The sequence below is a fragment of the Agelaius phoeniceus genome, chromosome 1 (genome assembly GCF_051311805.1).
Source record: "Agelaius phoeniceus isolate bAgePho1 chromosome 1, bAgePho1.hap1, whole genome shotgun sequence".
NCBI classification, from domain to species: Eukaryota; Metazoa; Chordata; class Aves; order Passeriformes; family Icteridae; genus Agelaius; species Agelaius phoeniceus.
In genome coordinates this window covers 104,075,275-104,099,835 of record NC_135265.1, presented here as the reverse complement: position 1 = coordinate 104,099,835, position 24,561 = coordinate 104,075,275, and the positions used below count along the sequence as shown (strand labels likewise).

The window sequence follows — 24,561 nt, the reverse complement described above, 5'->3', positions numbered from 1 at the left end:
GAAAATTAAGTGGATCTGGGTTCTTTATCAGTGGAATTAAAGAAAAATGTCTTTCCTGTGTGTTTTTTGTGACAAAAGGGATGCAAAAATATTATCTGAGCAAAGAAAACACATAAGAGAGCATCAAACTCTGTGGAGACAATGTACTGGGAGGAATTTTTATCCTCCAGAGCCTTGTGCATATATTTTATAGTTAGTGATAAAATAAATGGGATGCTTAGCGCTTATGGAAAAGTAATCTGGGGAACCAGTGGAATAAGTATTTCTTTTATCAACTTTTCAGTAATTGATGTGAAAAATCAGAGAATGGATTTTGTTCCTAGTCATACATGTGTAAACCTTCAGAAGTGCCTCAATGAATGATGAAATTGATGTAACAGAAAGTGACTTTTTTATTTCAGGCAAGTGAAACTCAAAACCTGTATGCTCTTAGTTTACTTATTATAGCATCTGCTTTTGTAATTTATTTTACCTGGAGGACAGCTTAAAATGTCGCATGTGGCTCTAACCACTCTAAACTCCTGCTTGGGATGAACAAAATGTAAACATAAACCAAATTGAACTGAGGTTATTCCAAGTGGACTGTTGACATATTAATGAATAATAGAAGAAATCAACCTTTGTGTGAGCTATAATTACCGAAACTTGTGGAAACTTTGAAGCAGAATTTCTAGAAGAAATTAAAAGTTGGAATTTTAAGTATCTCTCATTTAACCATTCCTGGGCACTGCATAAAGCTTTTCCACCCCTTGACTCTGGCAAGACACATCCATCTACAGAAAGTCCAGGGGGATCCTTGCTGTGATGAGAGCCACAGAGTTGCATGGTCCTGGTACACTACAGTCATCCTAAATCTTCTGCCACTGTAGCGTGGAGGTAAAGTTTATTTTAACATGGGCTGTGCTGCTCTGTTGAAGTGCTGTCAGTGGAGTTGCAGACAGTTTGTGACATGGGAAGTGACGAGTTTCGAGATCAAATCATTTCAGTGCATCAGTATGAAGAATTTCATATATAGATATAATGAGGATATCACAGAACTGGCAGCTTCCAATCCCACTCTCACACTTGTCTAGAGGTGTTGCTGTTACCTCCCACTCCTAGAAAAATATCTAACACTTCATATGTATTTCACATGAAAAGACCTACAGACATGAAGCAGAAGCTGACTGGGATTGGAACCTAATTTTCAGTAGTTTCTTGACAAACTACAAAATCTCCTGATAAACAGAGATATAATGCCAATAGAAAGTTGCTGTGAAGATGTTCTGGGATTTGTCTAGTAAACCATAGCTGGGATTTGTTCTAGTAAACTAGGAAAAGCTAGATGTAAGGGAAAAATTTGTTTAACCTTTCATGAGAAATGTCAAAATACTTTCTTAAAACACTGTCTCAAAAAGTAGAGACCATGGTTATTTTTTTCTAATACTTTTTTTCTTTAAATCTGAGATTTAAAAATGGGTTAAAGTAATCACTTTGGAAAGCAGCTAAAGCTTATATTGAGCAAATGTTTACATTTTTTAAAAACATAATTTGTATCTCCAAGACATGTATCTTTTCTAGGCTAGTCTTTTCTGAAGAAAATATGACTGCCCTTTACATTGCTGATAAACGGGGGTCAAGATGCTTTAGAATCTATCAACTGAACCACTTATTTGCAGCCTCCAACTTAAACATAAGTACCCATAACCCCTTAGTAAAGGGGGTTTATCTGGGTATTGTTCATATTTGTTTCTGTGGGAGGAAATAGAATGTGTCTCAAAGTAGCATAAAATGAACAATCAAAGCCAAGGGACACAGCCTGAATAAATATTGAGACTGTGATCCTGAAATGAATGCAAGCCTATACAACATAGCCTTAGGATTAATGTCAGCTGGAAAATGGTCAGGAAAGAAGGCAAAAGTGTTAGTTTCCTTCTTTCAAATACCTGTTTCATGCTTTCCAGTATAATATCTAGGGTCAAAGAAGAGTCTGTTTGCTTATTAAAGGAGAGGATTTTTTTATTTTGAGGAAAGGAAAACTCAAGAGGTGACATTCAGTTAGCACCTTTAGGCTAATACAGCACTCTACTGAAGATGCTGTAACAATATGACATTTTATTACTGAATTTGGACCATTCAGAATCAGGAACTTGATATTTACCTTATATGTATTCTGTGGTTCTGTGGTTCTTTCAACCGAACTGGCAAAACTCATTCATCTTCAGAAGGTGATGAAAAGGTAATTATTGCCCCAGCTCTGAAATTATGCTTCCAGCTTGTGCCTTGCTGTGGCTATTTGCCCTAAACACAACAGAGTAATTAATACATTATATTACTGAAAATTATTGTGGGACCCATTTCTTAAAAGTATGGGTGAGCCAAAATTAAGAACCCTGGAGCTGATGTAAATATAATTTAATTTTTGAAAAATAATGCATGACTTGAACATTAAAGTTCTGACCTTGAATAAAAGGTTATCCCTCAAGCCAAGATTTTTTAAATTTGAACAACTTTTACTGACACTGGCATTTTAATAAGATGGAATCTTACTTGTGGAAACTAATAAACATATGACAACAATGACCCTGCTGGCAGTATATCAGATATGACACCTGCTGATGTATGTGGGGACACTGGTATAAGGACAATATGCCAGTCTGAAAATTTATTTGCCTTTCAATCCATTTGTTTTATTCTGTTTGGCTGTTTCAAGTTCTGACAAACTGAGCCTTTTCACAGCTGAATAAGTACTCTATGGGACTATTCCTTTCTAACAAATTATAACTCAAATTTTGTGCTTGGCTGAAAATGAGTAATTAATCATTTGTCACAGGCTCTGTAACTCTGGAGAAACAAATCTTCATATTCAGAGATGCCTAGAATTTGCTCATCCATGTTAGCTGTTTCCACTTACATTTTTTGACAAGGCTGCTGACCTTTCTCTATTTTTATTTTTTTTATGGTAGTAAAGCGCAGTGGGAATCCAATGGCTATGAGGTGAGGCAGGTCATGAACTCTGTGCTTTCAGAACGTACTGTAATAGTGAAAAAAAAATTCAAACCCGACTCTTTTTTTCCCTCTGTGATGTTACAAAATGTTTGAAAATGTGGTGAGAAAGAGCCATGGAAGTGGGCACTTGCAGTTATAAGAAGTGTTTGATTTACTATAAATAATTGTTCCAACATTTAGCTTTTTTTGAAGATCTCAATCAAATGCCATTCCCAATTTGGTAAATATTTTCAGGAGCTTGTTATTTTCAGCCAGAAAGGGATTGAAAACAGGACTGAAAAAGAGGTGTGCAGCTTACATGAAGTCTTGACAATAACTTTCTTTTGCCATCCTGCTCAAATGCTTTTCAAAAGCACATTGGTGAAAGCTGCAGTGTTGAGAATAAAGACTTACCTGGTATTTAGATGAAGGGAAGAGGGAAAAAATGCATCTGATTTAGGTCTCTCACAATTTAGTTGCACTCACCACTGTGCTGTGTCAAATACAAATTTGCCTTGGTGTAAATGAGAGAAGGCTTAGACCCAAAACTTGGATGTTTTGGAAACCAGCAGCAGGCTAAGTTTCTACAAAAAACAGATGCTGAAACACTTGGAGCTTAGAGCCTTTTCTTTCCGAGCTGACCTCTTTGTCACAAAGCAGGAATGTTCAAAGGCTGGTCTTCACTTGTTCTCTTGCCCCAGGTTCAGTTTTGTCACACTGAATAAGACCTAAATTTGTAAGTAATGCACTCTGTAATGGGGGATCTTTGCCTGCACTGGATATGGACCCAGCTGAAAGTGAGGCAGGACCAGATGCCCCCCTTATGGCTTCAGTTACACCATAATCCTGTGGATTTTGGCCATTCCATTCCAGGAGAAAAACATCAGAGCATGATGCTAATTCTGATGTAATTTGTCGAATTATTTTTACTGTGTGGGTAAAGAAAAAAACTTGTGCTTGCCTTTTTTTTTTTTTCAATTATTATTAACATGCATTGAAATGTGGACAGTTTTATCTATTTTTCACACTTTTTGGCAGCTATATTTTAAAACTTTTGAATTTTCATTTAGTTAGAAATGACATTTCTATTGTTCAGACAATATGTAACCATACCTAAATTATTATTTTTACTGCTCCAGTACTAAATTTGTCCTAACCCATTTAAGTCGTTTTTAGAGACAGATTTGCATTTGAGCTGATTATGTGAATGCCAAGTTTCAGCCTACAATGACTGAAAACAGCTGAATAGTGAAATAGTGAGTGGCACTGTTCATAAAGAAAACAGCTCCTGACCCTCAATGACAGCTCTGTGAATATGACGGGACAACCATTCGAGGATCGTTCACAGTTATTGCCACGTAGGTTCTTAATTTGTTGCTATCCTCCATCATCAGAACATGTTCTGTAACTCACAGTTTTAGAGTGCTGAGTTTTATTTCTGTCTGTTTCCTCCAAGTGATATCTTGTGAAGGGCTACAATATTCACAATCACTTGCATTTATTTTCGTATGGCTACACTCTCCCTTTGGGCATAGCCTTCAGACAGAGATGCTGCAACGTGCCACAGCAAGGGTAGCCCCAGGAAATCCCATGCTTCAGACAGTCCAATAAAGCACAGCTTTTCTTGGTTTTCCCTTTTTCTGGATAGTAAGTTGTAATTAGCTAATGTAGCAATGAGTTTGGCCAGTCCTTAAATAATTTCCCCTGTGCTGAGGGCACGTGTGTGCGTATACAGAGTGAGGGTGAGTGGGACAAGCACCAGTGCCTTACAATAGATTCCTTACTGGGGTTCTGGAGGTGTGTGTCACCCCTCACTCCCAATTTTTTTTTCCCCCTCTTCAGTTTTTACTCTCTCTCCTGCTCTACACATGAATGAGAATTCGCTCCTGTGGAAGTAAGTCTGAGATCTGGGGGAAACAAGCTCAAGTTCACACTCACAGTCACCATGTTCCCCCCTGAGTATCTCACATTCTGCCTCTAATTTACAGGGACCAATGGACAATTTTGTCTCAGGAAGTCTGATGAAAAGCTCTAGTCCTGGAATATTAGTCAAAGGGCAAACTGTGCATGTCACCAATGTGTTTCATGGAATACATAGTCTATAACTTCAATTGCATAGTCAATATTTTTTTCCTGAAGAAAACTGCCAAGATAATTTTTTAGTATTTGAAGCATTTTTAGCCTCTACTTGAAAAAAACAGCAAAATAAACAGCAAAACCCAGAAAAAAGAAAACAGAAATAGAAAGAAGAATTTTGGGGGATATACCTATTATTTCTCTAAAGCAGATCCTGAATTTTAAACCTGGATACTCCTTTACCCATTTATATGTACAACAGAACAGATTAAAACATATAATTTTGAAAGACTTCACATAAAAAATGCACCTATTCATCCATAACTCTGGGGTAGTATCATTTAGCCATGTTTGCCAGTGGAAGGGAGTAAGGAACTATGGAGAAGGAAGAGTCTCTGCTTATTCTACATTGTGGAGTGTAAATCTGGTACTCAATGTATTAAATAAAAAAGGAAAGCGGAGAAAACTTTGTAGAAAATAACGAGTTTCACCCAGGAGTTTTGCCTATCCTTTAGGTCCCTTTGATTTCGGGATTCCCAACAAAACATGGATTTATTTTTGATCAACAACCACACAAAAAATGAACCCCAACCAAATTAAACCAGGAAGCAACCCAAATTTTGTATTTTCTTTTTTTTTTTTTTTTTTAGTGTCTAAATTCAGAATTTTTAACACCATTCTTTGTTTTACTGAGGATCTAGGAAGTTTCTTGCAAAGAACTCTGTCACTTATCGGCGTCTGTAGGTGAATGGGATGGAACAGTCTGAAGAGTACTTGAACAATTGGTTCTGCTGCAACTTTTACAAAGCCTTTGGTTTAGCCTTGTTAGACACTTTGTGCCTCAGATTTTATACACTGTTTGAAGTGTCTCTTTATACATTATTCATGTTCCCATCAGCACAATATTGAATTTTGGCATCCTTCCAAGATCTGGTAATATTCAGTTCCAAAATGAGACTGAAAAGGAAAGGAGGGGAGGAAAAGATCATATTTCTCATTTTTCACTGAAATTTATCTGGCCACTGACCTACTTTATTTCCTTGAATATCATGACAGATAAAAGTGGATTGATGAAATAATTTCTACAGATATCTGAGTGGAAGTGAAATTAAATTGAGGGAATACTATCTTAAAGAGGCTGGGACAAATTTACCATTGGGATTATGCCATCTAGGGGTAGTATAGAATTTATTGTAGTTTTCTTATAGCAGAAACTGAACATGTAAATTTGTATTAGTAAAGAGGTGCTACGACCTTTCAGACACTGAGTCTTGGGTGAGGATCAGATGGAGTTTGAGAAGTTGACATTTTAGTACTGGCACAACCCCTGCAAGCTCAGCTTTATTACACTCCTTCAGGAGATTCTGCCTAAAGCCATGGATGCAGTAAATTCTGATGTTGATAGAAAGCTGTGTTATCTTCAAGGAAAAACCATGAAGGAATGTTGTACCACCGCCTTTCCTCCATGAGGACAGCATTCACATGGCTCAGACTTCACCAGTAGAAAACACCTCCTCCCACAGCTTTGTCAGACAGGATGCCACAGAGCATGGTATTCCTCTAGCTTGTGCTAGCCCTGAAACAAATGCCTCTCCACTCATTTGATAATATTTGTCAAAAAGGCAGTGGAAAGTAACAGGTCTTGTAAAGTAGACACAAATTAACTTCATGCTCTTGTCCTGGTTTGCTTGAATTGCCTGCTATGGAGAAGAGACCTGTGACTTTTCGTGGTATTTAGCAAAACAACAACATGAAATAATTGCTTGGACTTTATTTGAGTGAGTAGCCAACCAAGTGTGCACTTAAACCAAGAACTACATGGGCAAACCCAAAATTAACAACCATGCTGGTGACCTCTGTGGCAGCATCTAGGATGGAAGATCTCAGAGATGGCTCCTCAATAAATCATCCAACTCACCCAGCACTGCCTTCCAATGCATAAAGCTCCTGCTTGGCCCGTAGAAGCAAGCATTTCTAGACAAAAATCATCATCTGGTTTAATCAAAACTGGCAGCTGTTACCATTTATTTATGTTGATAAACTAGAATAACTCCACTTTTTTAGTGACAATTACCACTGCAGTGGGTTGCAGAAACAACCAACACAATTATAAATTATTTTTTTTCTCATTAATGCTGAGCTGGATCAAAAGAGAACTATTGTTTCCAGAGTAGGAAATTCTTGGCAATTACATTCTTAGGCACTTTCTGCTTTATCAAGGACATTGTAGACACTGTAGAACACACAGGATATAAATCTATGTTTCATCCTCATTAGCAATTATTTTCTCAATTGCACTAAGAGGAGAGCAGATACCTTAAATTCAAGTTCCTTACTGAGACCAAGAATACATGGAAGAGCAACACCTTAGGCACTTAGAGGGATGAGTAGCTCTGAATATTCCATATGACCATTCTCTCATTCACTGCTGAGCCTATGTGCAAGTGCCATGCTGAGCAAGGCACTTCTGAAAGCTTCACTCTATGTGGTATCCCTGCCTTCGATGCTGTTTCCACCCTTTTCAGGACATTTTCCTTTTTAGTTTGCCTTTTTAACCTTTAAAATTTGTCTTTTCTTCAGGCTCTTAGGGAAGGCTGGGTTGAGAGATGAACAGCCTTCAACTTATTTTTTCCTCATGACAAGTATTGGATATTTATGTGCTGAATTGTGATGAGCCGTCCTTTCTATATTGCATATTACTGGGTATTTTAATTCATGAGATGGAATTCAGAGCAGAGAGGTGCTTCTGAATGTTTTTATAGCTCTAAGTAAATAAATGAGGCAGACAAGTTTTTGTCTCCTCATCCGCCTCTTCAGCAAGTGCATCTCTTTACTCTTCATGTTGTTGTTCTGCAGAACCAAGCCACCTCAGTGATAGACACCATGTGTATCAAAAGAAACAACATCATCATCTTATTGGCATTCTCTCTTTTGAGAGAAGAACAAAACAGAATTGAGAAACTACTCATCTTTTTCATTTGTTTTCTTCATGAGTCTGGAAGGCAAAGAGTTTCACCAAAGTTGTGCAAACAACATCTCTAATCTGTCCTCAGAATAATCACTAAGAAGTTCTCCCTCTGGCTTCTGCACATCCTATATTCTTCCCATCATGTGAGTATGAGAAAGCATCTTAAAAATGTGTCACAACAAGAATTTTACCTTTTGGTTTTTATCTTCCCCCACTCCCAAGCTGTTGTGTTTTTCACTAACCTCACATATTTGCTTTTTGCAAAAAAAACCCAAGAAAAATGGAAGCAATGTTCAGAAAGTATGAAATTTTAAACTTTCCAGTATAAATACAACATGAAATAAAGGCTTTAAATATCAGCATAATAATAATGAACCTTTCAGCTTCCTGCTGCAAAAACACATAAACCTGGAACAAGATTAAACTCATGTACTATTGATAATGCTCCTGAGTTGAACAAGTGAATTGGTCGAACACTGGCCAAAAATTCTTACTAAATAAGTAAAAATGTCAGGGTAACATTTATTACATGTTTAAAAGCTCAGGTCAAAAATGTATGATTCTTCTGGCTTTCTTTTATGATTGTGTGCTATAAACTCCCTTTTCCATCCCTTTCTTTCATATTCCCTTTGTCTCTGAAAAGGGCAGGAAAAGAACACGAAAAGTGGTAATTTAGTTTTTAATGCCTTAAAAAATTGTCATTCTTTTCTTTATTAAAAAATTGGTCATGTTAGGATTAGTTCTTAAGGTACTAGAGAGCAGAAGAAAAAGTAGCTGTGACTAAGGCCCTCGGAGCTCCTTGTGCAGTCTTGAGGATGCCATATTGCCTGGGATCCAAGGGGTACCTGGACTGCTGAGAGCCACAGAGGTTCTGTGGTAGGCAGCGTGTTCTTGTTTGAAAAGCTGCTCTGAGCTCCTGAGATGGAATGGTCTACAGCAGCAGGGAATGTTCCTTAAGGTTATGTGCAAGTAAAGGCAGGAGACAACTCTTCTTGCAGACTAGGAAATAAGGAATTAAGGTGCATTCCCTGAGTTATTTAACCATGGCATTGCTTCTTGCTTTTTCAACAAGTACAGAACAATGAAAAGGTGATTCTATCACTGTGAACTCTGAGCTTTCATACCAAATATTCTTTATTTGTGTCTTTTTGTAGGTAGAAAGTCAAGGATTATTGTACTTTGGGGGAGAACAGACTCTTCATGCTTCACACTGGCAGAAACCCTACTGTAGCAGTTATATCTCTCTGTGCCATAGGTCACAGGCCTCCCTTTAATAGGGCATGGTGTGGAGAAAAGCAGATCCCAAGAATTGCCATATGCAAGCTGGTCATTAGAAATTACTGTTCTACTGCAAACTCTAAAATGCCAATGCATATCTAGTTATCCACCCTGCTTAATTCCTCTGAAAATAAGTTGGGGCTTTTTTTCCAGTATTTTATGCACCTTAGTTATCTACAGAAAGAGATCTAATGATCTAATTTTAAAACTTGTCTGCCAGTGCATTGGGCAACAGACAATACTTCTTGCTAGATTTTTTTTTTTTTTAAAGGAGCATGAGGAATGGGATGCAGCATGGCCAATAAATCATTTCACCTAAGTGGAGGCAGATCACTGGCTAGGGTTACCATAGCTGGGACCTTACTGGACAGGTCACTATTTCATCAAAAGCAGTATCTAGAAGAGAATTCAGTATTACCTGATGTCAGTGTGTTAGGAACTTAGAGAACTTATAGCCAGAGTAATTTTCCATGGGAAGTTAAAACCAGTACTATTCAAGTGTTTAAAGACATCTTGTGGACAATGGCATACAATAATATCAGAGAGAAAAATACTTTTGGAGGTCTTAGGGAAGCAAATGTGTGGCAGAGCTAGGTAATATGAAATTGGGGGTGGCAGAGTTAGGTAATATGAGATTCCAGCTATATGAGTGTTTCTTTCTTTATCAATCCTTAGCTTTATTTAAGCAACCTAGAAGGATAGTGAGCTCCTGGGTGCATAGTTAAACATTAAGGAACACTTTTCTTCAAGAAGAAACTAAGGAGCCAAAGGTGTAGTATATGTAAGATTAGTCTGCCCTGGTTTTGTGCCATTCTATAGTTTTGTGAGTTTAAAGAATCTGAGTTAGACAGAGTTTGATACCTCTATAGGTCACAAGCTGCTTGGGAGAAAGTTTTTAATGAGTTTAACACTGCCTGGAGTGGAGACGCTGCAATTTTAGGGTTTTAAATGTCTCTGTCACAGAGAAATCTAAAATACTGCACAAATAAAGAGAAACTGAAAGGTCATTTTCTCTGGCTCATGCCCTAGGAAGACTCTCTATATGGCTCTTTCTTCCAGTTCCTCTCCTTTACCAGCATTTGTTTCCTCAGAGGATGTCCTGTGTTTTACTCCTACTTTCTAATGCTTGATAGTCAGTCTAAATGAAATAAAAAAGCAACAGTTTTTGTAATAGCATCATTTGGTAAAAGTTGGAAGGAAAACAGAAATGTGGAATATACAGCTCCTTCAAGATCAGAATGTGTGAAGAAAGTCTGTTAAAAATTAACATAGAAGTGTTTGAGCAGGAGGGAAAGAAGGATGTTCCTGATTTAGGGATCAATTCTGAGCAGCATGTGGCCATCTTGAAGAGGTGGAGGTTCAACAGATTTTAGAGAAGGGGAATTAAAGGAATATTTTTACTTAATTTATGTTGCTGCTAAGAACCACTGAAGTGTAGGGGAACATCTATATTTTAGCTAGAGAAATGAAGGATGCAGAAGGAATGACTGAGTCAGCCCACTGTTTGCCCAACCTGGTGTGGAGAAAATATGAGCTCTGAATGACAAATTGTAGATACCAGTGACACAGTAATACAAAATAAATAAGCCTGAAAAATATGAAGAACAAATATATAATTCTATGGCACTACTAAGGATCCTTAAATTGAGGGATCCTTTATTTAAGAATCCTTTAATCCAGGCTGGTCAGGAGTTCACAAACTCCACAAGGAGTCCATAAGGAGGAGGAATGAGGTGCCCAGGGTCCAGGAGCCCTTGCCAGTTGCATGGCAGGTCTTAGCAGAGCACTCACCAGTAGATGAAATCTGGAGAAACATCCCTAGGGAAGCCTAACTCCAGATATGCCATCCTCTGCCCTTTCTATTGCAGGAGTGAAGGGAGATCTCAGTGCAGTCAGGAGCTGTCCTCAGGCCATACTCACAGGCTGCCATTCCTTCATGGACACACAGGCAGGGCATCCCCACAGTGTTTGGGTTCCCTGTGCTTAAACAAATACAGCAACTATTTGGGCAGAGACAGAAGAGGATGAATGTCTGGGAGCACCAATTTTGAATCTGTTGACACTTGGGGTTGCCGTGGGTACAGCTGAGTGGGATGTGGGCTCCTTGCCTCATATTCTCTGCTTTTCCTGAGCTCAGGAAAGAGAAGGGAGGGGAGGCAGGGCCAGGGAGTGAATCAGATGCCTGAAATTAGTTGCTGTGAAAGCTTTTCTCATTTAATACCAATCTCAAAGGCCAGACTGCAGTTGTAAGAAAGGCAATAATAGACAGCATTAAACTCTTGTGTAGTCTGTCTGGGTTTCAAATCTCCAAGAAAATGCTCCACAATTCTAACACCCTTCCTCCTATCTCCACAGAGCAGCAGGTGCATAAAGCTCCTGGTACCAAGTGTGTGCAGCACTGGATACTTAGTCATAAAGGGGAACAAGGCTGGCAGCAGAGGTTGGTGCCTGCAGAGAGAAAACATTTACCAGCTGATGCTTTAAACAGCAGCTGCAGCATCCTCAGATTCACCAGCTCCCACTCAAAGACATTGCCTGAATCGATTCAACATGCAGCAGGAAGGCCACGTGCATCCACAGAGGAGCCTACTCTAAGCAGAGAAACATCTGGCCACAAGTATGAAAAAGCCTTTACCCCACTGGGACCAACAAAGATAAAGGTGAGAGCTCTGTGGGGTGTGGGAAGGGAGCAGAGCCTTTCCAGTGTCAATGATGTCCATAAACCATTTGTGGGGGATGGAAAGCAGTGAGAAATGCTGCTTTTGAGAATGGGAGAGGCTGAAGCACAGAGTGGTAATAATGCATTGGAAGTTAAAAAATTCAAGGCCTGCTACCTCATTACTGAAGAGGTGAGGGACCTGGGCTTGCACTGGGGAGAGGGACCTGTACTGGAACCAGGCAGACTGAACTAGGATCCCACTATTGGGTTGCTGCAACCTTGGCTTTATTGTGTATATCTGAAAAGACACTATTGGTTGGCATTGGGTTTTGTGTGTAGAGAACTTGGGAATGTCTTTCCAAAACTAAAACAAAATATGCTGTGTTCTCTACAGGATGTTTGTGGGCTTAAGCATTATGTATCTATTCTTCTGTATTTATATGTTGTACAAGTATATATAGATGGGGGAAAGAAGAAATACCTGATATATGGGTAAAATATGGGTCTGTGGTCAAGCATTTGTTCTGAATAGTGGAGAAATTCAGAATATAAAAGGGCAATATTTTTTATTGACTGAGATGGGCTTCTAAAATTTTAAAAGGATCTTTAAACTGTATTATTTGTCCATTACTTTCCAGAAGGGTATACATGGTACATGGCTGAATGCCACAAACAGTTTCTTTAAGGAAGTATTTTCTGGTTGTCAATAAACAGGCAGTGTAGCTGAGAAGAGGATTGCATCACACTTTCTCCAGATTTCCTAGCTGGCAGGCTCTGCTCACCTCCCAGTGGCCCTCTGCTCTGCTGCTCTGGCAGTGTTTAATGTTCAGCTGGAGAGAAAAAAGAGGATTGTCCTTTCAGAATGTACATACATCAGCCCTGACTGAAAGAGAAATACAGCAGGAAACACTGATTCCAAATTGCTATTTAAAGTGTTGGACTTCTTCTGAAATGCAGACAAAACAGAAATAAAACACAAGCTAAAAGGAGTGATTTTTGTTCAAGCAGAGAAAGGACTCCCTTTTGGCTCCTTTTTAAAGGCATTAACTATATCCAAAGAGCAGTTGAAATGGGGTGAGAATAAAATGGTATTTCTAATGTAAACAACTAAGCTTTGATAGCAATAACTACTCCTTTAGATACTGGTCTCTGCTGTACTGGAATCCGGGAGGTAAAAACAGTTTCTTATTCTTGGTGGTAAATCTGCTGGGCTAAATCTGAAGCTAAAAGCTCCAAACATCTCCAGGCAAATCTTGCCAAGTCTAAAGGCTCCTACTAAACTTATGTCATCTGGAGGCTGATACATGAGCTACTGCTCATATACTGCACAGAATTATGCCAGCCCCTTATGCAAGGCCCTCCACACAGGACACTGGGATTTTGTGGCTGAGAAGTGGGTCTGGATCTGCTCCACTCTTTGGCGTGGGGAGAATGATTATTGCATGCTAGACAAGCAGTACTGGGTATTGCATATGACATGCTTTGCTTGCTCACTGGTTTTTTCCCTCCTACCTATCCTGTCAGTAATCAGAGACCAGAACTTGCATGGCACACTTTCTAGACTAATATCACTTGATGCATTAGATAGATCTAAAAATGAATCACTTGCTGTGCTGCTCCCCAGACATTCTTTTATCATTCTCCTTGAGTGATAGTAGATATAGATGATATCCCAAACTACCAAAATTTCTTTGGGTTTAGTGCCAATATTTAATGTCTTAAAAATGAGAAGATATAGCTCCTATCTATACTTAGAAAAGCCTTTTTGGGGATGCAACATGATGTCCAATTCTAGCAGAGACATATCCTGCCATCTGCCACACTGAGCCTAAGTCTTTCTGATTCTGATCCAATGCCAATTAAATCTAGCATACAGAAAGCAGAGGTAAGGAGTCCAAAACAATAAAGAGAACATGAAGATCACAGAGGGAAGTTGATGCCTCATTCATGCACCAGTCAGGATCTATCCACCAGCAAAGGACTTAAAAGAAAGAGAAGAAGCTGGAGACCAGAAAAAATATAGTGACTGCATGGCAAAAGAAATGCTACTGTGTTGGTATTCCTGAAGCACCTCAGCCACCCCTTTTGCTTAGAGTAGGCAACAATGACCTTATCTCACTCACAGAACTGGTATGAGCAGTGGGTTGGCTTTTTCATGGTGCTTTATTTAACTTACTAATGAACCAATATACAAACATACACTTGTATGTGCAGAAAATATGGACTTTAAAATTAAATTTTTTTTCAGAGAAGGCCAAAAAAGAGAGATGCAACTGCTCATGCTGAGGTGATAAGGATCTGAACAGCTCAGGAGTCACAGTGCCCTGGATGGAGTTGGATGCAATCTCTAGCACGTGGGCATCACTAGTACCACTTTCTTTTCCCCCATAGCACAGAATAATCAACAACTGACCACTTATTTCAAGCTAGAAAGGCAGCTATAGGTGGCTCTCTGTGAGAGCTAAGGGCAGAACATAAGAACAAACTTTTGTTTGTTCAGATTGTTCAGACCATGAACAGGATACTTCCTCTTATAGCTGCAGCTGCTCAGGTCACTGTAGGTTCTTTTCTGAGGTTTTCTTGTTTGTTGTGGTGTTGTATAGGGTCTGTCTGGCATTTGCCTATTTATGTCTGTCTGGCATTTGCCTGGCGTCTTTTTACACCCATATATGTTTTTTTCATAGCCACAGTAGGAAGGAATTCCAGGTGTACTATCCACTTGCATGAAGAACTAGCTCCTTTTGCTGGTTTTGAACTCAGCTCTTGCTTTTTTGTCCTTAGTTCTGGGAGTAACAGTAAGTGGCTGATCTCTGCCCACCTTCTTTATGTTGCTAAAGATTTCTTGGATCTTTACTCAAAACCGCTAAGATGCCTCTTTTCCGTAATAAACAGTTCCAGACTCTTCCTCAAGCTTTTTCTGCTTTTATTTATCCCTGTGGGTCTTCTACAAACCATATATGCCCTTTTGCAGATGAGGAGAGCAGAACTGAAGACAATATTCAAGGCATGGATAAAACATGGACTTATACTGCAGCATGATGATTTTTGCTTTGCTCTCTATTCTCTTCCTGATAATTCTAAACATTTGTTGTTTTTCTCTTTCAACAGCTATAGAATAGTAGCATGATGCTTTTTGTGGACCTTTATATCAGAACATGAAGGTCTTGCTCCCAAGTGGTAATAGTCAGTGCAGGGCTCATAAGTTTTGTGTGAAGCAAAGACTGGTTTTCCTCATGTGCATCACTTTAAATTTATCTACCCTGAACTTCATCTATCAATTTATTGTCCAGCTGCTTGGCCCCTTAAAGAAAAAATCAGCATGGTTGTTCTTGTTCTCAGTGCCTTGGATATTTGTGTGTTATCTGCAAATTTTGTTATCTCCTCATTCATCCTCTTTTCAAGGTGATAAAATTTGAGTATCTTAAACATTAAAAGTTTCAGCGCCGTTCCATAGAAAATTTGACTAGAGATTGCACTAAGAAATGACCATTAATCCTCTTTTCTCTTTTGATTTTTGTATGCAGTTTTGTTTTCTACATACTTATTTTCTTTCTCTTTGATAAAAGAGTTTTAAGAAGCCTCTTGGAAATCCAGTTGCATCAAGCAGATAATTTTCAGCTACCTACTTAAGCCTCTTGCACCTTAAAGAAGCCATGCTGACTACCCTCAAATGAGGCACCACCAGTGGATAAAGTCTCTGATGAATCCTTTTCCCCCCTAACACGGCTGATGCTGTGCTTCTCTAAGTGACTCATTTTTGACAGACAATTATTTTAGCTAGGCTCCCATTTCCTGTTCTCAACAATAGCTCAAGCATGAGCATGCATCAGCTCTTGGAAACTGGCCACAGCAATCTCATGGGGAGCTGTCATGTCAAATCTACCAGCACATTTGTTGTGAAGGTCTGTGAGGTGCTGTCCAGCTGATTTACCCTGATGAGCATCCACAATGTCCATAGTGCTCTGTCTGTGTGTGTGTGTGCCTGCACCCTGTTGGCCCCACAGAATATCAGCTCCCACAGTGGCAAGGCACCCACCTGCCTGCATCTTAGCAAATTGTTAACTTCTAGCATGGTGCCTCAGTACCTCATACTGATGAGGACCTCTTCTGTCAGTTCTCAATTTCTCTAGTAACCACTGAGTGTCCTTTCAGGGCAAGACGTTGGGGCTGCTGGTGAGATTGTTTTCATACTAGCACAGAAAACATCATAAAGTTAGCACACTTCAGGGCCTGCAGGAAGCTGTTCTAACTCCACTAAAGAGCAAGCAGCTCTATGATATTTCTAGGTTTGGCCTCTGTCATTAAACAGGAAACACCTCCTTCTATTTGAAGGAACACTGGTGTGGTATGTGGAGATTAAGGCACAAATCAGCTCTGTCTTTGTCTGACTCAAGGGGTACAGTCTCTCTCACACTTTCCAAATACCTACCAGATTTAATCTTAGGGTATTGCTTTCATCATTAGAAGACTGAAAACCAAGAATAAATATTTGCATGTAAAAAAAACTGCCTTGCTGTGGATGCTGAATATTAATCAGACTCCATATATTTTCATGTGCATGTACCAGAGCAAGGACACAGGCACAGGCCTGCTCCACAGAGCTCACACACAGGCTGCCTCTTCCTCAAAGGGACCACCTGGATTTTCTCTAAATCTTTCTGGATGAAAGCAGCTGAGATTTCTCTCTGTGCCACAGCCTGGGCATGCCCTTAGGGAAAGAAGGTGTGCAGGTAAAATTCAAACACCTATAAACAAAGGGTGCTCATTGAGAAACAATAGACACTTGGAGGAGCGTGGATCAAAAGTGAGTGGTAGAGTTCCTTAAGAAGGAGAGAGCCTTAGCTGCTGGTAACCTCTGGGATGGTTACATAAGACCCTGTGAGGAAAGGAGCCCAGCTGCTGGACAGAGCCTCTTGACAAATCCTAACCCTTAGCTTCCTTTGAAATGCTGGTGAAACGCTTCCAAATGACCACTTGCTGCTTCTCAGAGTTGCTGCTTTGACTGTGGATAGTACCAAGCACTGCTTTCCATAACTCAACTAAAATGAAAGGAAGTCCTGGCTAGATCATTGTGATTGGCTACTGTTCTTTGCCATGGAAGCTTGTGTTGGTGTGGCCCCTCCTGATAGCTGACAGAAATCCCTCTGATGGGTCATTAAAAAAAAAATCATGAAAACAAGCAGGACCCTGAGGCAAAAAAAACCAACCCAAACAAGCAAACAAACAAAATGTACACAGGTGCTAGTGTTCAAACACTTCTGCTAAACCTAAATAAGATCTACTATGTGAACATGGAAGTCTTCCTTTGGGCAGCCTCTTGCTTTGGTCTGTTGCTAAGAGGGGCACAGGGGATGCTTGAGCTGTTGAGACCTGCATGAGGTATGTGCTTCTGGACAGGGAGATGTAGGGATGTGATATGAAACTCCTTCAAAAGGGCGTCTCTTAGGTAAGAATCATTTGGACTAGGTGTCGATGCAGATAGTGATCTCCATTGTGTTGTTGCACCTGGACCTCTTGCTTGTAGCTGCTTCAGTTGGATTGCTCCAGGACATCTCAGGAGCAGCTTGAAGCAGTAAGCTGTGTGGAGGGACATAGTGGTGGGATATGAGGAATCTAACAAAGACAGCTGTAAACTAAAAGACCCAAAAAGACAGTCTTTGAGTCTGTCTTGTACAGGATGCTTTTGGATAAGGAGGGTTTTTTAAGGGGTAATGAGAGAGAAGGAGGTAATTTTAAATTATGCTTGTGGTTGTAATCCCAAGCCTTTGATGTTCTTGGGGAGCTACCTCTTATCTCTAAACTTTTACTCTAAAATAATTTAAAAAATCAGAGAACATATGCTTCTACATGCCAACAGTTTGTTCAGTGTAATCTGAATGCACCTGCTTTGTGCAAATGCTCCTGTCTGGGTCTCAGCCTTTGGTGAAAAATATCTACATGGTTACATGTTTGAAGGTGTCAGAGTTTCCATCTAACTTCCAAGTTGGGTAGTTCATGTCTGGCAAAAATGGTAACAAGTGTCAAGGAAAAGGGGAATTATGAAACCATGAGGAAATGTGCTTTATTTATGACATATGAAATTTAAATAAAATATTTCACACTTTTTTAAGTGCACACAATTCTCACTTTGATTATTTTTAAAGTGTTGAGTTATCCTGTCTTTTACAAATATAAGTGCAAACTCCTCACAGTCCAGATGGAAAAAACATCTGAGTATTTCTATGTTTTGTTGATAAAAACATTTAAAACATATTTATGAATACTACTTTTACTATCAAGCTGAGGATTTTTCTCACAAACATTTGAAATAATTTTCTGGTAGAGCACTGTTTTCACAACAATGCTTCAAAGTTTAAAAGTGTTCATGAAAGAAAACAAGCATTTACATTTGTGGGCCTATACTGTTTTCAGCTCATGTTCATCAGAATCCCTTAAAAGTACAAAATTTTTGCTTAGTTGATATATGTGACCCACCTGAAGGACAAAATTGACATATTCCTCAGGTTCAGAGGATTGCCAAATTGTATACATGAACACATGCAAATATCTGTAAGCCTGATACTCTTGTGTATAAAACCTATGTTAGGGTTTTGTTTAAGTGCTGGATCAGATTGAACACATCTTGTTTCACCATTCCAATGGACCTGTGTGCTGAACCATAACCATTCCCTGTCCATATCTACCTTATAGTATATAAAAGAATTTTTCTGAAAAATTTCAGAAAGATTAATATGAGTGATTTGAGCAACAAATACACGTACATGTCTGTTCTTCCAATACAAACCTTGTAACACAGACAATCTAATTTCAGACTTCTCCAAATACACACCTAGTAAAATATACAATCTTAGTTCAGAGACTTTTCAGCAGCTGACTCAGGTTTAAAGCTGAATACATTTCACTGACTATGGGACCTTGGACACTTAACTTAGTTAGCACCTATTTTCAGATGACTAGAGACTCCAGCTAAATGCTCCTCCTAATATTTTCTGATATTTTATCTTCCACACCTTATTGTCAGCTCAGACCCTTTTTATTTCCTTTATTCACCTAATTTTCAAATTTTATGCCAAGTCTTCAAGTTTGATTTTTCTGAATGTAATACTGGGTGATTTCAAACACCTTTTCTGTAGTAGTCTAGAGATCAAATCCACATATACTTGTTTGATACCTATTTAAATTTATATCAGTTTTATAATACTCTTTTAAAAGCATTATTTGCTTTTCTTTCTCCTTTTTAGGATCTTGTTTTCTTCATTATCCATTAGGGTTCTTCATATGCCAATAGAGCATCCAATGCTGCTCTTCATATCTATTTACTGATGGTGGCCAAATGCCTAGATAAAGTGATTTAGTAAATACTTGCTTGACTCCATTATCACAGTATATAATCAGGTTCTACCAGTGAGACTTTCTATTCAAGGAAACTGTAAAGCTGTTTTCAATACTCCCCTCAGCCATCCTTTTATTGCCCAGCCTGTGCCAATTCAAAGAGTGCAAGGTGAAAGAAGGCACTCTTTCTCCTGCTGTGATTCTTGAGTCAGCTTGATAATTTGTCAACACAACATTCTCAGTTTTTAATATGTGCTAGTGATATTAAGATACATCCTGGAGAGGTTTCCCTTCTGCTTAGTGCATTTTTGTTCTTTATCTATTGTCTCGGTGATGAACTAAATAGATTTAATGAGCTAATAGCTATTATCTTTATGATAATACCTGTTCAAATCAACAGGTAGGATATTTTACCATTAACCTACTAATAAGCTATACTAAATTAAGGTGATCTTAATGATTTACAATGAAGGACAAATTTTCATTAATTTCTGTGTAAAGGTATACATGTAGCAATACACTTGGCAGAAAAAGAGCAAGGAACCCATAAGTAGATACAGTGTGTTGCAAAAACTCTATTATAATCAATAGACATGAATAAGACAATTTTTAGAAACCAGTCAGGTAATTCAATGCAGCAAGAGCTGACTTTCATGGCTAAAAGAGCTTCAAAGTAAATTTTACATAATGTTGGACTAGTCCATACTGAATTATAAAAACGGACTAGACTATAAACCTTCATTAGCTTGGGTTTCTTGAATTATATATGTTTTAGTTAAGCTAGGTCTTCCTGTAGGAGATCATGACTAATAAATACCTTTATGATTCTCTTCTACAAAGTCCCAATCTCTGCCTGTGTTCACATAAATAATTTTTGACAGCTTTATGTATTCAGAATTTAGGCATTTCAAGGGTATTTATTTTTGCAAAGTGGAGTATAAATAAAAGCCAGTCAAAATGAAATTTCAGCAAATGTAACAAATGTTTTCTCAAGCATCACCCCAGGGCATCACACTGAAGCAAACCCATGTATTTTACTGTATGCCAGTCTCTCATGTCCTGTGTCTCACTCCCTTCTCTCTAATTGCCTCTTTGCTTCTGAAAGTCTTGCCTGACACTGACATTGGATTAAGCAAGGATTCTCCAAATACACTCAGGGATTACTGCATTTATGTGTTTGATTCTTGCTTTGAATTTAAAGAAGGTGATTCTGGCTTTGTAAAAAGGGTGTTTCCTCTTTTGGTTTGAATTTTATTTTCCTATAATATTCCTTTATCAACTTCCCCCTTGTTACATGGCTGGTTGGTGTGGGTCTGAGCAACCTGGTGTAGTGGGCGGTGTCCCTGCCCATGGCATGGGCTTGGAACCAGATGATCTTTAAGGACCTTTCCAACCCAAATCATTCTATGATTCTATACAGCATGACGACAGAACTCATTTAGATGCAGAAGAGGAAAATTCCTAGAAATTAGGCTTTAAAAATATTTATACATGGAAATGCAGGCGGTACAATAATGAGTTTGGAATTCCATTTGAAGAATTTTCGTATTGATACAGAAATGTCTTGCTTCTTATGAAAAAAGAGGATTTGCTACCTATGTAAAAGAACCAATATTTAGATTAGAGCAAGTCAGCTAAAACATGTTACTCATGGAAACTTCTTTCCCTGACAATATTTCAAATATTTCTCTAAGTAACTACTTTAGAAATCAGTTCCATTGGAAAGTAATAATGTGAGATAATGACCAGTGTAACTAGAAAGTGGGGGTAAAACGAATTCTCTCACTTGAATTATCTGTTTAATAAATTCTGTTTCTAGGTTGCTTAAGGAGAGAATCAAACTAAATTTGTTACATTCATGAAATAATTTCTATGCCAACTGTAACATTTGTAAACTATGTAAAAGTAGGAGTCACAGTAGGTACTTAAAATATTGTAATGCTATTTTTATGTCACTTTCCTAGGGCTAGCTAAAAGAAGAAAAGTATGGTTTTGCCTTTTATTTCTTTACTTCTACCTGCTAGTGTCTTACAGTGCAACTCGATCCTCTAAAGGTGGTGGTGTTTGGATTTGTCCTTTGATAAATAGTATTTTGCTAAATTTAAACCAAATTTATATTTGCAATTAGAACAGAAAAGAAAATACTGTAAATTTGAGAGTTGCATTTCTAAAAAGGAGAAAATGAATTGTTGCTCCTTAATGAAAATGCTGAATTATAAACACTCTCAATCATGGTAGATGTAAACACACAGGCAGAATTGATGTTTCAAGTCTCTTTCTCCTGGTGAGAAACCACTTTAATCACTTTCAAAGATTCATTAATTTTAATATATTTTTAATTAGTTCAGTAAACTTGTAAGTATGATGAAGAGATGGCAATCAAGATCATTAATTTTAAGTATTAATATCCACTGTGGCATCAAGGCTATAGGATTGTAATCAGTTAAAATGTTGCTTTTGGGAGAATTTTTTAACTGAATATAACTGTGAAAAATTAATATATTTTGCTCATTCAAAGGAGGCAACATTATTTGAATCTCAGAACCAAATTACTCTTTTCAACAGCACACTGGAATTGCATCCCACATATTCCACTTTAGTTGGTTAAGAAAAGAGCCATCAGGGAAAGCAAAGCCTCAGATGAAATTATCATATTCTGCAGTGATAAATCAATAAACTTGAAAGAGGAGGGAGAAATAGAAGTTAAGAGTTGACATATAATGTAAATACATCCCATAACATTACTGGATTGGATACTCTAAATGAAGTACTGAAATTTAGCTGCTTTTAATACCCTAGCTTCTCCTAATGCTTTTATGATGGAAAGGTTATGCTACCCTTTAAGGGATGCAAGGGAAAAAGTAGAAAATCAAGAATTTCCTTCCTTAATGACATGAAATAGCTAAAGACTACAGTGATGATGCATCACAATTTATTAGTGATGCAGTGTTACTTCTTCAGAGGTTTAAGGACATACCTCATTTTTTTTTCTGGACTTTTTTGGGACATCACACAGGTCTTTTAAGAATGTACCTCTGGGTAAGAATACATTTCCCTTTGTAGTCTTCAGTGCTCATGTTTATGGAATACAACATTACTTATTCTTGAATGAATTTCTTTATAAATATTGACAAAAGGGCACAGACCATTAATTATGTAACAATGGACACCAACCAAACCAAGCCAAACCCAATTTTCCATTTCCTACTGGATATTCAGACTAAAGAGTGCTACAGCACTGCAAATATATTTTCATTCTGGATCAGTATATTTGCTAGGGTACATTCCTCCCTAATTACATCAGAGAAACACAGTGGTGTAGGAGTGCTCTTATTCAAGCCTAAAATCTTACATAATAAATATTGTTAGTGGATATTTGGAGCTGAAGTACCTTGGCTTCTGAATGTGCTGTATTCCCCCTTCTGCTAGCTATTACAGGATGCTTCACAAGGGATGCCAGGCTTTATGCAGTGTTCTTTATTTGTGGTAAATTAGGGAGATGTTCTGGAGCACTGAGGTTGCTGAATATATTTACCAAATGCCAGGTGACTGCAGTTATCACTTTATAGGAGAACAACTAGAACTATCTAATTGTGCTTTGAGTGTATACATCCACAGCAGTCCAAATTACACCAGCAGTAGTGCTGCTATTTATACAGGTGGTAATAACACTACAGAAAATACCACCCACCTGGGAATCAGAGACTGTAGTAAAAGTCCTTATTTATCTGCCTATCAAAATAGTCTAAGGCTGAATTTACAAAAGGATAGTGTTTATATTAACAGTGGAAAAATTGTACCTATGTTCTTTTCACACATGGAAAATGGTCTGTGAGGTTTTTTTTTTTTTATTTGTGCAATGGAAAATCACCACAAAAATACAGTGTACTGGATTGTGAGGAAAACTACTGAACAAGTATAGATTGGAGGCCTGAGGAACAGATTATAGAAGATCAAGGCTAAAATTCACTTATAAGGATGTCTATTCTTACCCTTTCATGAATACCTACTCTGACCTGTAGTAGAATGGTATCATGTTTTAGCATATAGCTACAAATGGATGTATTGGTTTGGCACAGCCTGGTTTTTTGGTAAGAGGAGGACTACAAGATGGCTCCTCTGGGAAGCTGCTGGAAGCTTCCCACCATGTGCAGCAGACCCAATCCTTGACAGCTCTGAAGATGGACATGCTGCCGGGCAAAACTGGGCCAATGAGAGAGGCTGGTGATGTCTCTGTGATGACATATTTAAGAAGAAAATAAAAACAAAATCATGGGTTTTTCCTTCTAGTCAGAGAAGAGGAGGAGGAGGTGAGAACATGTGAGGGAAACAGCATGGAGACATCAAGTGGAGCAGGAAGGGAGGAGGTGCTCCAGGCACCGGAGCAGAGATTCCTCTGCAGGCCATGGTGAGACCATGGTGAAGAAGCTGTGCCCTTGGGGATCCACAGGGATGCAGAGATCCACCCACAGCCCATGGGGATCCATGGGGGATGCAGGGATCCACCCAGAGCCCGTGGGGGAGGTGCCCATGCTGGAGCAGGTGGATCCCTGGAGGAGGCTGTGATCCAGTGGGAGACCTGGTGGAGAGAGAAGGCCCCTGCTCCCAGGCTGGAGCAGCCTGTCCTTGGAGGAGTGCACCTTGTGGGAAGAGAGCCAAGCCACAGCAGTTTTGGGAGGATTGTCTGCCCATGGGAGGAGTTCACATTGCAGCAGGTGCAGTTCGGCTGCTGCTCATGAGAGTGGACCCACACCAGAGAATTTCATTGAGAACTGTCTGCCATGGGAGAGACCTTATGGCCTCACAGGGGAAGGACTCCTCTCCCAGAGCAGTGGAAGAAAATCTTGGTGATGAACTGACCAAACCCCCATGCCCTGTCTCCCTGAGCTGTTGGTGGGAGGGAGGGGGAAACGTGTTTTAAGGACTTATTTTGCTTCCCATTATCCTCTTCCAATTCTGTTAGTAATAGGTTGCACTTTGCAACCTTAAGCTGAGCCTGCTTTGCCTTTGAAATATTTCTCCTGGTCCTTATCTCACTCATGAAGCCTTAGTAATTTTTTTTCCCTCCTTTGCCCTGCTGTAGCAGGGCCGGGGCAGGGGGTGTGTGAGCCAGCGACTCTCACATGTGCCTGGTGTTGGGCCAGTGTCAAACCACAACAGTGTAGACAACACATGACCTCACTGAGGGTAGTAGTAACCCTGCTCTGTGGGGTCCTGCTGAGGTGGCCCAGCAGTCTGTGCATGCTACCACACATGTCTGTGTTTCCCAAGGGGCTGAGAA

General features: G+C 39.0%; 1 protein-coding gene across 2 annotated transcripts in view; it reads left to right on the top strand.

The window, feature by feature from the left end:
* The window catches only part of LOC143694989 (uncharacterized), a 126,272-nt gene that overhangs the window by 63,040 nt on the left and 38,671 nt on the right, over positions 1-24,561 (top strand). The window contains exon 7 of one of the 2 annotated variants that reach the window (XM_077184342.1): positions 11,650-11,949. In XM_077184342.1, coding sequence (XP_077040457.1) covers positions 11,650-11,949 — 300 coding nt within the window. Of the gene's footprint in view, positions 1-11,644; positions 11,950-24,561 lie in introns of those variants that run through there. The other variant, XM_077184352.1, reaches the window with a different exon arrangement.